This window comes from Toxorhynchites rutilus, chromosome 3 (assembly GCF_029784135.1).
Source record: "Toxorhynchites rutilus septentrionalis strain SRP chromosome 3, ASM2978413v1, whole genome shotgun sequence".
Classification (NCBI taxonomy): domain Eukaryota; kingdom Metazoa; phylum Arthropoda; class Insecta; order Diptera; family Culicidae; genus Toxorhynchites; species Toxorhynchites rutilus.
The window spans coordinates 72,148,347-72,163,711 of record NC_073746.1 but is presented as its reverse complement, the minus strand read 5'-3'; the positions used below and the strand labels follow the sequence as shown (position 1 = coordinate 72,163,711).

Sequence of the window (15,365 nt, the reverse complement as noted above, 5' to 3'; positions counted from 1 at the left end):
AAATGTAGTCTGCAGCATAAAGGTGCGATCACTGTCACTGTGTCACACCTAGTGCTATTAAAATCCTATTCAGTGGGATTTCCACAGTTACAAGGGGATAGGAAAACTCGACCGATGTTTCGGTAGGACAGTTACGGCCATTCGTTGGCATGTTGCAATATACGTGCTCCTGTGCCATTCCCGGGAAGGACAACGGAAAATGATTGGTGTGCGGACACGGGAATGGGTCGTAAAATCCGGGAAAACAATGTTCTTCCGCTGTTATGCTTCAGACGACTTACATAATGAGTTTCACCGTGCGGTTTATGAGTTGGCGGCGATGTTGTTGTCCTTTCCTTGTTGGCGTAAACGGGGATTTTCGCTAGTTTGTCTCTGGCGTGGGTGGGAGAGACGATTTCTTGATGGATGGGAAAGAGAATGCAATTGATTTTGACACACTTTGGTTTGCTCTATTTTCTGGCGAAACATTCAACGTTACGCAGACAGACCTGAAACATTCAAAATTTTATTCGAACATTTCCGATTTGGATGGAGTTTTGATACTTTTGATATAGGAAACATTACAAATGGAAATAATCATTATGATACAAGAGTAATTTTAGGAAAAGGGCACTTATGTTAATTTAAGGATGAGCTTCAATGATGAAATTGTTGCTCAAAGACGGAATTTAAAAATAAGAGCTGCTAGAGCCTTCCTTCTAGCGAATCAACCCCCTTTCGAAGCCGCCTGGTCACTATCTAATGGATTGGATGATTCTTGGATGATTTAATTAATTTTGAAACCTGTGTGGTGTTTTGGAGCGAAATACCAAAGCAAACCATTGCAGTTGCACCTCACACTCGTTAGTGAGAAGATTACCCTGCAAATCTCGACATATATCGACGTGTGGCACAGAGCCTTTGGGAGAACGGTTAAGCTTTTTAACCAAATGTTGTGTTACAATATGGAATTTGGTGGAAAGGTCAACCGTTGGTTTGGACCTTATCAATATTGTACAAAAAAATGTAAAATATTTGTTTGTGTTGTATTGTCATATGAGAAACCAGCAGTCGATGTCCACAATTTGACAAAAAGAGAAATGTAGTGTTAGGTTAAATCTAAATAAAACAGTTAATCACAGACTTGGTGTTTCACAAAGAGTAATTTTTTCGTAGTCTAGTTTAGTTGTATTTATTTAGTAGTAGGAAAAGGAATATATTTATTTACATATTTATTTATTCACTTATTTATTTAATTCAAAGTTTATTTACAATTGCTTGTTTTGTTTGTTCAAAGATTTCTTATTTATTTATTGATTCATTTATTTATTCTCGCGGAAAGCAAGTGTTAGGTTTAGTGTCAAGGTATAGCATGCTACCTTAAATGTTTAGATGATAGTCGTGACTCCAACCGAAACCAATATACTTAAGTTGTGTGTGTTTGTCGGAGTGATCATCATGTTCTCTGTCGTCGCAGCGAAAGTGGGATGGCTTGGGTGGACTGGAAACGGCCCTTAATGGAAATTTAGCAAAAAAGTTGAATAGGGCCGAGAGCTTCAATTGTTTCAATAAATTGAAGCATTGGAACAAAAAAGAGAAATATTGAAGGAATGATAGCAAAGTCGAAAAATCAAGGAGTCTTGGCGAAGATATGGTCACGGACGGACGCAGTTGCTATTACTGCAAAACTTAACTAGAAGTTATCCCTAAATTAAAAAAAGACGGGTGGGTAATGTCGGGGACATAACCGGAGTGACGTAGGACTATACAAAGGGGACAGCTTTTGTTAAATATATATTTTAAATATATTGTTTTATTTTCTTCTCCTACGTGAATACCTACCTATCTACCTGAAAAATGGATTAGTTTACTGTTTACTCTTTATGAACATGTTGATGGTTCTGAAAAGAACCTTTGATGTTGTGTTTTTGTTATCACTCGATATTCCCATCTTGTTCGGTTAAACCTTCCTGTTTAGCTATTGCGTTTGCCATTCGCCACAGCTTTCACAGTTGGAAAATTTCTTCCCATCCAGCTTGTGTCATGTTGTTCAGTAAATTACATTAAATGCGACGTGCCGGAGAAACACTCAGTGTCGCATTGGAGGCGATTTTAACCTGTAATTGAACATTTCCGATGACAGTGGTACAGTGTCGACTTTCAATGTGGGGTCATAATTTGTACCCCGAACTCTATGGTCACAAAAATGTCGCATTACAGGTCCATCCAATTATATAAATGTCGAGCTAAATATAAATTACTGTACTTTCAATCTAGAATCAATTTAAGAATTGGTGAAAATTGAATAATCGGGAAAGTCCCCAACCTTCAATAATCTCAGCACAACTGCCAAATTCTCATACTCATCATATCCTGGCAAACAAATTATGAAAAAATCAATTTGTGTTTTATTATTATTTTGGATATTATTTTAGAAAGCATTGAACTGTATTTCGTACACTCTTTTTTGAAAGGTTTAATGGACCTGAAAAGCGCCGTGGTTTATGGTGGCTGCTTTTGCCACCAAAGCAGTCTGTATAGACAATCTTTTACCTTCTTCTACCAGCTGCCGTTTTGCGATTGCGTTTGCCACTCACTGAAACTAATTGTTGCCTTGATGAGCGCCGAACCGAAGCTGCTCTGTTCTTAATGCGGGTTTTCTGATTGTCGTGAGTAGCTTTGCAAGCCAACTCGAGCACTCCGACGGCCGAAACTCTATAATCGCTGTTAGGTATACTGGTGCTCCGGCACCAATCCGTTCGGCCTAGTTACCTTTGCGGAGCAATCAGTGAATGCGACCAACAGGGAACTGGAGACCTGCACGGTTCGAGTGAGACTTTGCCTTTCCCTTAACTTGTCCTCCTTTGTTACGTCCACGATGCCGATGCCGTACCACCACACGGGTTTACGGTTTGAAAGAAAATAAGATATTTTTTGGGGTCCGCGTGTTTTATACTCTAGCGGTACACACTCACAGGATAGAGAAAAATCGGCAGACTCAGCCAGAGGGGCGAGTCCAACGAGACGAACGAATGAGCGTTAAAAGGGAGCGATGGCAAAAAAATACATTCATTACGATTTGTCCGCTCGTTGGATTCACATGCAGGCTAAAAAGGGTCCTTTTCAGGATCACAAAATTATCTTCAATCTAAAGAGTTTATTGTTTTGTTATCACTCGATATCCCCAACTTGTTCGGCTAAACTTTTCTGTTTAGCGATTGCATTTTCCACTCGCCACAGCTTTCACAGTTGGAAAATTTCTTCCCAACCAGCTTGTGACATATTTTACCGTAAATTACATTCAATGGCACGTAGCATTACCACCACTCAGTATCGGATTGGAGGTAATTTTAACCTGTAATTGAACATTTGCGATGACAGTGGTACAGTGTCGACTTTCAATGTGGGGTCATAATTTGGACCCCGAACTCTATGTTTACAAAAATGTCCATTTAAATATGTCGCATTACATGTCCGTCCAATTAGCTAAATGTCGAGATAAGTGTAAATTACTGTACTTTCAATCTAGAAGCAATTTAAGAATTGGTGAAAATCAATAAGCTCAGAACAACTGCCAAATTCACATACTCATCAGATCCTGGCAAACAAATTATAAAAAAATCAATTTGTGTTTTATTATTATTTTGGATAATGTTTTAGAAAGCATTGAACTGTATTTCCTAAACTCTTTTTTGGAAGGTTTAATGACCCTGAAAAGCGCCTTGTTTTATGGAATGGTTTCAATTTAGAAAACTTAGTACTCGTGGTTGTGAAGAAAACCATTTCAAACGCCCTCGATGCCGCCTTGTTCTGGATTTGCCACCAAAGCAGTTTGTATAAAGAACAAACTTTTTTCTTCTGCTACCTGCTGCCGTTTTGCGATTGCGTTTGCCACTCGCCACTCGCTGCAACTGCCTGTTGTCTTGATGTCCACCGAACTGAATGTGTTCTGTTCCGAATGCGGGTTTTCTTATCGTCGCGAGCAGCTTTGCCAGCTAACTCGATCACTTCGGCGGCCGAAACTATATAACGCCGGCTAGGTGGACTGGCGCACTGGTACTAACGCGCTCGGCCTAGCTACCCTTGCGGGGAACTCCAGATCAACACGGTTCGAGCGGGATTTTGCCTTTCCCTTCACTTTTTATCCTTTACCATGTCCAGACATGGCTGCTTGGGTTGGTTTGTTGATGTGTTGTGATGCGAACCGATGTGGTGTACGGTTTGAATGAGAATGATCGTTACGGAAGGAAGGAAGGTCTTGTATTATAGAGACTTTAAACTTTTGCAGTTCATTCGTCTCTAGCCTTGAGAAAGGCCCTTTGAAAACTCTACTCTACTCTATTACTCTACTCCAGCGCTACCACCTCCGCCCTCTTGCCTTGAGAAAGGCACTCGATCCCTCGCCGTCCAGCTCGTCCAGCAACGATGTTGTCCAGTCGGTGTCCACACAATGGATGATCGTTACGGCAGCGGAGCGGGGATTTTTAAGCTGACTGGCTGGCTCGAGAGTTACGCATGTGTGAGGCTGCGACCAATGTTTCGTTCATTTTTTTCTTTTTCCTTCCCAATCGTGCTTCATTCTATTTCGCTGCTGCTCTGGTTGCCCGTTTTGGTCGGTACGATTTGAGGAGCACAAAATGGACCAATCAAAAATGGGCACATAGTGCATTTTGACAATGCTTGATATTTCACAATTATTCAATTATTTATCTCAAGAAAAATGAAATGTTATTCGTTATGATAGATGCGTAGATATATTTCCTATCAATTGATGCAAAAACCTTTGCGATCTATTGAGAAATGCTCGAGTTATAAGCGTTCCAAATCTTGCATTTTTTCCTACTTGTTCAGTGTCTAGATTTCCATTTCACCCCCTATATCTTCCGGTTAGACGTAGTCCTACGTCAAAAGCGTTCACGTCCTCCGTGTATGAACTAGCCACGTAAAAAAGCTAGAAAAAAGCTTCACAGAGAAATTCAACCGTGTGTGTTCGCGAGACAGTGAGTGCGAGCAATTTAGCCAACTCGACCCTCTGGCTAACCAGTGACGCCGGCTCACATTATATACGGCCGTGCCACGTGAGAAGTTTGTTCCCGTCGTGTGACTGATTGTCCAGCCGTCCGTTCTGTTCCTGACATCGCCCGTTTCCAGCCATCGTCCCGGAAGTCGACCAACGCAGCGATCGGTCGCAATGTAACCGGTGAGCTTGAGCCATAAAATCAAAAATTTATAATAAAAAAATACATGTACAGAGAAAACGATTTATTTATTAAGTATTCATTTCAGATTTCTTCGTTTTTCTGTTAGATTTTGTAGTGTAAATCTTGTTTTCCGCCATTGTTTCCACCATTTTGTGTAGTGTTCCGCGTTGAAAGTGTGTCTGAAGTTTTCGCCGAGATCCCTCAGCAAACGACCCAAGCTGCGTCGAAAGAACCAGCAAAAGAAAATATCAGCTTATCGTAAAACTTCTGTGCGTCGTTTGCGTGGTACAGGTGTTCCATTGCTTCGCGATCCCTCTCTTCCTGCTGGTGCTTTTTCGTGCGGAAGATTGAGTTTTGCCTGTTTCTCGCCTGTCTGTATCGTTCCACGTTAGCTTTTGTGCGGTGCTGTAGCTTTTTCGCTATCGCTGCATTCAACATTCTGCATTCTCCTCAACTACCTGCTTGCATTCGCCGTCAAACCGGTCATTCCTCCGGTTCGGGGCCGTCGTACCTAGCACCGCCAAGGCAGTGCAACCTATGGCTGTATGAATATCTCTCCAGCCATCTTCAAGAGTAGCAGCACTTAGCTGCTCTTCCGTTGGTAGCGCTGCTCAGTGTTGAGTCGCAGCGTTCGTCTTCGTCTCGCGTTGTACACTGTTGAGAGTTTTGAGCGCATACTGCAACTAGGTAGTGGTCCTCACGTTCTATTCGAGGATTCATGTCTCCGATGACAATTTTCACGTCCCTCTGTGGGTAGCTGTCTTACACTTGCTCCAGCTGCGCTTAGAACGTAGTTGAAAAAACGGCCTTTAATCCTCAGTCTACTTGTCCTTGCGCCGATTGGCAGCCAGCAGAATACGCGTAGACGTATTTTACCCAGCACTACAAATCTAGTTCCAAGCTCGTTGGTTGTACTACAACTATTCAATTTCGAACGCTCAGTTCAATTGAGAACCGAAGCCACCCTAAGTCGAACTTCTAACAGGGAAGGAGTTCAAGGTAAATATAAACGAACGGGTCCCAAATCCGAAAGCAGACTACTTGCATCGACTCGACGGACCGCACTGGAGCCGTTTGAGTTCGAAGTTTTGTGGCTGCCCTAGCCGGGACTTGTTCGCATAAACAGGGGCTTGTCCCATTAAAGGAAAAAAGTCTTGCCAGGCAAGCATCTAGGGGAGTAATTCCCTTAGATTTTTTACAACAACTCTGGTAGAAAGTAGCCGCACGATGCCCGCTTTTCCATACCCTCTGTCCTGTCCAGCGAAGATCCTGCAGCGCTACGACTCCGAAGTTACGGGGTTGGAGTTCGTCGTATATTATCCTGTCACAACCTGCGAAGCATAGCGATTCACAGTTCCATGTTCCGAGTTTCCAATCGTAGTCCTTATTTCGTCGCCTAGGTCGTTGCCGATGGTTCCGATTCATGTTACTTGTAACTTATTGTTTTTATAGGGCGCCTTGTTGGGCCGGCCCCAATCTCCTGTCTCGCCGGAGGACCGACGCGCACAGCTCTTTTTAGAGTCCCCGCTGGCACGAAGAATTCCTGAAGTAGATTGTGATGAAAAGAAGGTCTCTCACGACAACGTCGAGCGAAACGGCCGTGGTGAGGTGGTGCAACCAAGCCTCAAGCTTGGTTGACGACTAGAAAAGTTTGGCTGCATATTTGGTGGGAATGGCAGGCTACCATCTACAGTGAGTTAGTCCCAAACGGGTCAATCTTTCAACTCAGCTTGCACTACACACGGTTGGACCGTTTGACCACTCTAATTGGGAGTGTACGTCATCTCTGGGCAATTGGGAGTGGATTCGCCGAGAGTGGGTTGTGTCTGTGTTATAACCGCAAGATTGACGTAGGACAACTATTGGTTCAGTGATTATTTGTTTGAAGTTGTATCAGAATCAATTCTCAATGAATAGATGATCATTTCACATTTTTATATCCGGGAAGAAACATTGCTTCTATGGTTGTATTTCTGGCGATGGGTCTGAATCATTGCTTCTATGATTGTATACCTGGCGGTGTGAGGGAAGGTGTGTGTGCGGCGACTCTTTTCAATGCCTAGCCGTTATCGTCTCGAGTGGAAACCTTTTTCGATGCTGGTGCTTTCTTTGTCGCCATCTTAGCGGTACCATTCTTCTCCAAGGTTGATTCCCTTTTGGCTTTAGGGGGAATCTTTAACGAACCCGACGCACCAATGCCGTTTGTTTGCACAAACAGGCTTTTGATGACATGATGTTAGCTTCACCATACAATCTTGTAGTAGAAATGTAGTAGCGATAAAAACTGAGTGGATTTCCGAGCTGGCATCCGCTTCTACATAGATCTTTGTAATAGATTGCTTTCAAAGCAATTTTTGAGCTAGTGTAACAAGTTTTTGGACCAATAAGTAACAAATGTTATGATTGGGTAATTTGGCATCAATTCATAACATCCGGAAAATCCAGGCATAGTTTATTGAATAGGGGCTTCAGATTTTGGACTGGTCAGCTTGTTTACCAGATCAACACCATATCAAGAACTTAAGAGGAGTAATTGTACGAATAGTAGATGCAGCTTACAAGCAGTATACGTGATTTAAAGAACTTAAACGAGCAGTATCCTCTGCGTAGAACGAGGTACTCACTACAACATGGTGCAGCTTGGTCAAAACCATCCTGAATGGGTTATTTACACTGATTGAGAACTAAAGATGACATATGAATTAGGAACTTATTGTCATTCATGTGAAATTGAGGTTAATTTAGCAAAGGAGTTTTTTGTTGTTTTGGCCAGTCTTTTAAGTGAAGATAGTTGTTATATGCTACACTATATATTTCAATTCAACCGACTTCTTACATATCTCTGGAAACTCGGAAAAATTAGTGGTTCTATATTATATTTTTATAACACGTATTTTTTTATCTTTCGAATGAAGTGGTTTTCATACAATTTCGTTTAGTTAGTTAGGTGGTATTAACGCTCAAAATCTTATTATTCCGGCGTAACGCTCTCGTTTTCGAAGCTTTTAACTAACACCCTAGTATAGCAATGGGAGACGCAGCTCTGCGTCAATAGGGCGGCGGTTTAGAACCAGGGGGGTGGGGGTCATATATTATTTGGATTACACTGAAGGCCTTACACAGATTAAGGAATTTACACGATTTTTGACGCGTATTTAGAAATTTACGCGGCACGTATCAACCGCGTAAAAAATTAATATGCTTTTCATGAAAAAAAAAATAAAATGATGTGAATTTTCACAAAATAAGTTTGTATTGTATCACTGATTAGTAACTTCTAAATAAAAGGAGAAACAGATATTATGATTGTAACATGCAAAAAAATTCAGTTAATCAATTGTTAGAATATGGGTTACATTTTAAACTAATAATTCACTGTTTGTTAGATTTTCACACGGATTTTGAAATTTACCTGGTTTATTTTTTCGCGAATTTTGGAATTTACGCGGTTTTTGTTTACGCGGCTCCCGCATGAAAAGCGACTCCAGTGTACTTCACGGCACTACCCAAAACACAACGCAAGACAAAGAAAAAACTCTTATTGTTCCTACTTTTAATCAAACAATTTAGTACAAATGTAAAACCAAATAATTTAATAAAGAAATAATGGTAATAACAAAAAAAGTGTTTTGTCGTAGCATCTCGTCTTTGTGGTTGGAGATCAGCTTGAGTCACCATTTTTACACGTATCGAAAAAAGAGATTTCCCATTTGTCCAAGCATTGTACAATCATTAAACCCACAGACTATTTGAAAACACAGTTAAAGAGTTATACTATACATTTCTATGTGAAGTCTCCAGAAACTCCAGAAATAGTTTAGGTGCGTAATGGCTCAGTGGATGTTCTGTCAGTCATTATTGTCTAACCGCAAGTAAATCTCGTCATCTATTATGAGTACAACGTCGTGCTTCGCCGGAAAGATGTTTAACACCTTCAGCCGCTCTATCTGGATGATTGCCTGCTGCTCAGACACGCCGGCCTCGACTGACGCTTCCGCACAAAAATGCCCATTTTGGTCGGTTCAATTTATCGTTTGGTCGGTTATCTCGACCTCAGGCCTCAATATAGCGAACGTTGAGGCCACTCTATGGTCGCGCAGCAGCTGTATTCAAGTGAACACGAAGTGCCTCACGATGCCCAATTTCCTCGTTCCGGGATGTAGTTGGCAGTACGAATTGCATTGAGCGTAGTTGATTGTCTGAGTTCGCCAAAGCTGCTGCAAATTAATTAATATGGGCGTCAAAGCTTATTCGCAAAAGTTTTAATGAACGTATGATTTAAGTGGAAGTCCATTAAATTATTTTGTTTTTTTTTGTTTTGTTGTTTTTTTTTTCATCGCCATTAGAAATTTGTCCATTTTTCAATGCAATAATGACAGTGTGAGCACTGTTCCGTCTTATTAAACAAACGCTCAGTTATTGTGAACGAGCAATAAAGCCTCTACAATAGGTAAAACACAATAGGAAACCTGTCGCACCAAAACCGTCGGGAAAAGGCTGCGCTGCATTACTATCGCTTCTTCAACAGAACCAACCGGTGGAAATCCACATCCAGAAAGCTATAGGAATGGATGAGAAATCATGTGTCCTCATCGCACTCCCCTAGGTTCTCTGTACCGTATGCGTGATAATGTTTGCACTATCGTACAAATAAGGTTCCCGTTTCACCTGTGCATACAATACTTTGGCACGTAAGCTATCATTCATATCATAATAGGCTGCGAGTAAAAGAAGCCGTGTTCTTCAGTTTGACAATTGCTCCTTGACGAAGTGGCAGCGTATTCGTGATTTTTCGCACGCACAAATTGTGCAATCCAGTGCGTTCAATGAGGAAAATGTTATGTCTTTACGGCATAGGAGATCGTAAAGGAAGATTGCGGGGCGAAGTCGAGTGAACTTCCTCAAGCGAAAAAATCCAATCGCTTAGGAGAGGGTAGGGAAGCTTAAGTTTTAGCGTTGCTCTAGCTGTTCTCAGATTCCTAATTGTTTTTGAAAACTAGGGTCGCTACAGTTTGACTTGATTCTTCCACTTTTCGTCAGATTAGACTATTTAGACACTAAGGAATCGTAGTTTATGGTATGTTGAAGAAAGTAAGGTTCGATTTGTATGTAAACCATCAAAATCTGTTCGCAGTTAAAAGTTTTTCAAGTTAAAAACAATTCCATAAAAACATGACAAAAACATGACTTCTGATTCAGTCTCCTCAATGAAAAACGTAGTCCTGCGTCAACTATTAAAGAGATAAAATTCTTAGTTTTGCGACAACACAAATTCATGAACGAATTTTAATTTTTAACTTCTAATTAATACAGACAAGCAGTAGAAATATGAGTCGTCGTCGTCGTCGGCATGTCTTAGGCATCTCGCAAGACAGTGTTAGCAAGATTAGGCTAGGGTTTGTAGGGTATATATACAAAAATGGATTTCTGTCTGTCTGTCTGTCTGTCTGTCTGATTCTTATGGACTCGGAAACTACTGAACCGATCCCGTTCGACATGAAAATTGGTATGTAGGGGTTTTTGGGGCCGGGTTGGTTTTTATGATAGTTTGAGACACTCCTCCCGTCGCTCTGAGAAACACACATTCTTGCATAACTCGAAAACTAATCAAGGAAATGGAGCCAAATTTGTGAAGATTTTAGGGGCCATGAAATGTTCCTATGGTGAAGAGACAATCCTCCCCCCTCTCTAAGGGGAGAAGAGGGGAGGGGTCTGTCTTTATTCTATCATATTATCTGTATCAAACATTTAGTCCATGTAACGGAGAAACATGTTATTTGCAAGTGGTTGAAAAATATTGAACGAGAATTGTGTCTGAAAATAATCGGATATTATAACGATGAGCTTTGGTAGAAGTACTAGGAATTTTATAGTAAAAGGTAAATTCAATGGCATTTGGCATGTGAAGATTTTAGGGGGCACGAAACGTTCCTATGGTGAATTTTGGGCGGGACGAAGTTTGCCGGGTCAGCTAGTATAACATATGAATATCATAATATAATGTGAAATTCTCGGCAATATTTGAAACGTTTTGAAAATGATGATTTTGTGCGTCGCTTCGTCACAATGGATAATGCTAAAGTCTAATATCATAATCTTCAAATAAAAGAACCGACTCTGTAAACTCAGCTTAACATTACAATGTGATCCATTGGTCGCAGTGGTTCAAGGCTCCTAAAGCAGAAACTCAGTTTATTCTTTTAGTCTTTGAAGCAGCTGCAAATTTCGCTAGAGAAGACCTGATTAACTGAAGAAAATAGATTTTTTTCATGGAAACATTGCATGGAGATAAACGTCATCTTTCTGTTGAATAGATTTTTAGTCATAGGCTGGTACACTTTAGTTTCTTCTACCAATTATTGACAATCGTTCTATACAATCGAGAAATTTTGGATATCCTAAAACCCATGTACCCTCTTCAAAAATTACTGGTGTGTAAAGTTCTACCCAAATCGAAGATAGTTGAGTCAGATCGATCGGTCATCCCTTTTCTGGCTTCCACCAAAACATTCAATATTTGCTATCATAACACCTGCGATGCGACCGCGACCTATGTAACCAAACCCCTAAATTAACGATCCTGTGCGTGCAACAACATGTTCGCCATGCCTTCGCGATTAGCGATTCTATCGTACGGAGAAAATATATAACTGGAAGCTCTTTTACACCTCAACCTTCCTTCGCTTGTTCCTATTCCCTTGCGCGCAGCTGTGTATAAATTTCATGAATGGACAGCGGACGTCACTTTGTGGAGAAAATGTGCCCACGTGTGGCACCAGTGACTTGCACTATCTCGTATCCGGTCACGTGATTACCCGGGTAGATTGTAGAGTATCATATATGAATCTATGCAATCTGTTGATTGCCACGCATGGACAGGTCTTTCACCTGATTCAACTATTTCCTCATGTGGGTTTTGTTTGTGTCATCTCTCCTGGGTCTTCCAATCTCAGGAGAGCAACTTGTATGTTAATTTTATCACGCATACGGCACACAGGATATTAATACGACACCTTCAGTGTTTCCTCAGACTATCTAATGCTTATTTCAATTCTATTCGCAGGTTGCCTTATGAGACCGGTGGGATTATCCCTTCCGTATTTGCTCTTCCTATTCGGTCTACCGTTTGTGCCAGTAGCGACCCCAAGGAGCATAAAAGGTAACTTTGGGTATACAAATAATGGTTTCTATTCGCTGTCATCATCTGTCATTCTTTCAGGTTCCACAGGGATTTATTTTAAGATCTACATTACGATAAGTATATTGCTGCTGGTGGGTCAGATAGCCTTTCAGATAGTTTTTATCGTGCTGGGTTATCAGCTGATAGATTCGTGCCAATTTTTGGAACTTCTCCTGCGTCATATCGGTCTGGTGAAGTTCGAGGATCTTTATCCGGCGATGGTGGTATACTGGATTTCACCGGAGATCATTATGAGTTTCACTGCGATCATCGTGTATGTGATTTTGAGGAAACTGTCAGCTGGAAACAGTGGAACCGAACAGCCTACCAGTCCCAACTCGCTGGAAGCACCAGAAGTGCTTTCGCTGAGAGCTGACGTTAATCCAGTGAGTCGGGACAGACTTGCGTTCCTGACAAAGCTGGGTGTATTGCTGAGTGTGGCCATGCTTTGTTTGGCGGCTGTGCTGCAACCATCCGTGCCCAGTGGGATCTATTTTGTAATATTTTTGGGCTCCACCACCTGGTGGGCGTGTTATAAAGAATTGGATAGGTATAGTTGCGTTCGAATCACATTCTACAAAAATAATCACAAAATCATTCTTCTTTAACAGGGCATTCGGAATAGTTTTAAGGATAACTTTAGTGTTTTTAATTGTACACATCACCGGTTTCTTGGCCTACCAGAACCCGTGGCCCCAGGAACTTCTGCCGGCGAACGAAACGCTTGCTCGGATATTTGCATTGACGCCCATTTTGTCGTCCACGTGTGACAATTTGACCGATATTCGATATGTGTACTTTGATAGCGATCTAGGTTCCGATTACTACCTCAATCCGGTTGTACTGATGTTATGTTACTATTGTATATCAATCACTTCGACACTACTTATGAGACCAAGAGTAAGTATAAAACTGGCGACATTTGCTTTGAAAGGAGTTACACTAGGCAAGACTAACCAAAACAGCAGTAGTTAAAACACACATTAGTTTTACCGGTTCCAGTTCTAACCCTTGGAATGTTACTAACAACTAGCTAGAGTTTGCTAGAATTGCCTTGACAACCAGTTGCTAACATTCTGAACTAATGCTCTTCTTACGAATCCCCCAAAATCATGCGCGCTTGGCTCAAAAAACAAACAACTGATTTTACCATATCTTCAAAATTGCCTCGTCGAAATAACGGCCATCAATTTATTCCCCAAATTGACACGACACCTGCCGCCGCTGCTGGCTGCCGCTACTAATGCTGATTTTTGCAACGCTGCTTTGCAAATTGCTCGTTCTCCAACACACCCCGCCTCGTAGATGACGGAGAAAGAGCTCAAGCGTCAGGAGCTTTTCTACCAGCTCGAAAGCGGAGTTCGGCTCCAGCGCCAAATCTCGTTTCGCATGCATAGAAAAAATATCCTCCGCAAGACGCTCACCAGCGATCGGTGGCGTGGAGCTGCGCGCAAGGTGAAAGTAAGCTTCAGTGTGTTTTTCTGTGGAATTAGTTTCTTTTGCTAGATTTTTCCTTTGCTTGGTAGTAGCAGTAGTAATAGCAAATTTTCCTTATTTATTTTTGGAAGTAGCATGTTCTTGAATAAATGTTGTCGTTCGATATGATTGTGAGGTTTGAAACAAGTCGTCATATTCTGTATAACCACCCTGAACTTTAATTTATTTATTCCAGTGATTTTTGATTTAAGTATTTCGTCCCTGAAGAGGTAATCGGGAAGATTATCGAAACATGCTTCCACAGCTGCTTATTATCTCTTTGTTCAATGAAAATCGTAAACCAGTTCATACGAATGTTTACATCCAGCTGATTGCTTATACTTCCCAACGACATCCTTAGGGCTTCTGGGTTAATTGAGGGTGTCGACTACCTTGAAAATCCTTGAAAATCAGGGAATATCAGGGAATTCAAACAATGTCAGGGAAAGTCAGGGAATATCAGGGAAGTTCGTCACCAATCTGGAAAAACAAATTTCGTCAATTAGAATTTTGATTATTGCAGTAATTAAAAGTTAATGATACTAAAGAAGTTGTATTTGACTAGTTTGACTCTCTGTAGGTTTTTCAGTTTGCTTTTGCCTGTAGGTGAACTTAGTCCTTCCGAAGGGTAAACAGCGCAAAAGTAGACGACTTTTACATTCGCGATGTTTTCCTGGCATTTTTGGCTTCAGTATCTGCCGTTCAGCTTCAACCATTTCCCTCCCTTTTCTTCTTCGAAAACTATCGATAAATTAATGCTTGAAAATCATACTATGATAGCTGAGCTCCTGTGGTGCCTTGAAACAGTTATGTAGCACAAATCACTCCACACTGCTGAAAAAATACATGGTTGTATTGAGAAGAATGTTCCATGACAACCAGGAAGCTGAGAAGGTCTATCTAGGGCGTGATGAAATGACCTTTATGATGATTTTTGGTTCGATGAAACTTTGAACAAGAGTCTTTGAGCGAGACTACAAAGAGGCTACAGATGGATCTGAGTGTCAGATTTTGGGATGAAGAAGAGGTTGGGTTTGGTGAATCGTTACATGACGTCAATGTTCTTGGGATATTCTCATGTATCAGGAATGAACTTGCAGCTTTTGAAGAATGCATGGGAATTATATATTAGAACAAACTTTGTTTGTGTCGATGGACGGTATAAACGTGAATCGTGAATTTGTCATATTACGCGAGCCGCTACTGGTTTTTCGAAATGAAGAAAAAAAGCTCTTGAATTTGTGTAGCTTCGGATTGCATATTTTACCCGATTCATCAAAGGATTAAAAAAACTCTCCAAAATTTTACGACTGACAAATCTTGAAATTTCGTCTGAGATGTGAAGCACTGCGTTGATGTTTATGTTTCCATCATTGATTCCGATAGAAAATGGAGGGAAAACGATTCAAGAAGCTTTTGACTACTGGCTTTTTGATATTTGACGGATTTTGGTCGTATCAGTGGAGCTCCAGCAGATTAACCATTGAAAGAATATTGCTAGCAACATAAACAAGTTTGCTCACTATGAT

At 41.1% G+C, this 15,365-nt stretch overlaps 1 protein-coding gene across 2 annotated transcripts in view; it reads left to right on the top strand.

Annotated features, from left to right (window-relative positions):
* LOC129779850 (piezo-type mechanosensitive ion channel component) overlaps positions 1 to 15,365 on the top strand; it is a 144,070-nt gene that overhangs the window by 56,761 nt on the left and 71,944 nt on the right. For both annotated transcript variants that reach the window (XM_055787591.1, XM_055787592.1), the window contains exons 4-7: positions 12,244 to 12,339; positions 12,400 to 12,910; positions 12,972 to 13,260; positions 13,666 to 13,821. In XM_055787591.1, coding sequence (XP_055643566.1) covers positions 12,244 to 12,339; positions 12,400 to 12,910; positions 12,972 to 13,260; positions 13,666 to 13,821 — 1,052 coding nt within the window. The remainder of the gene's footprint in view (positions 1 to 12,243; positions 12,340 to 12,399; positions 12,911 to 12,971; positions 13,261 to 13,665; positions 13,822 to 15,365) is intronic.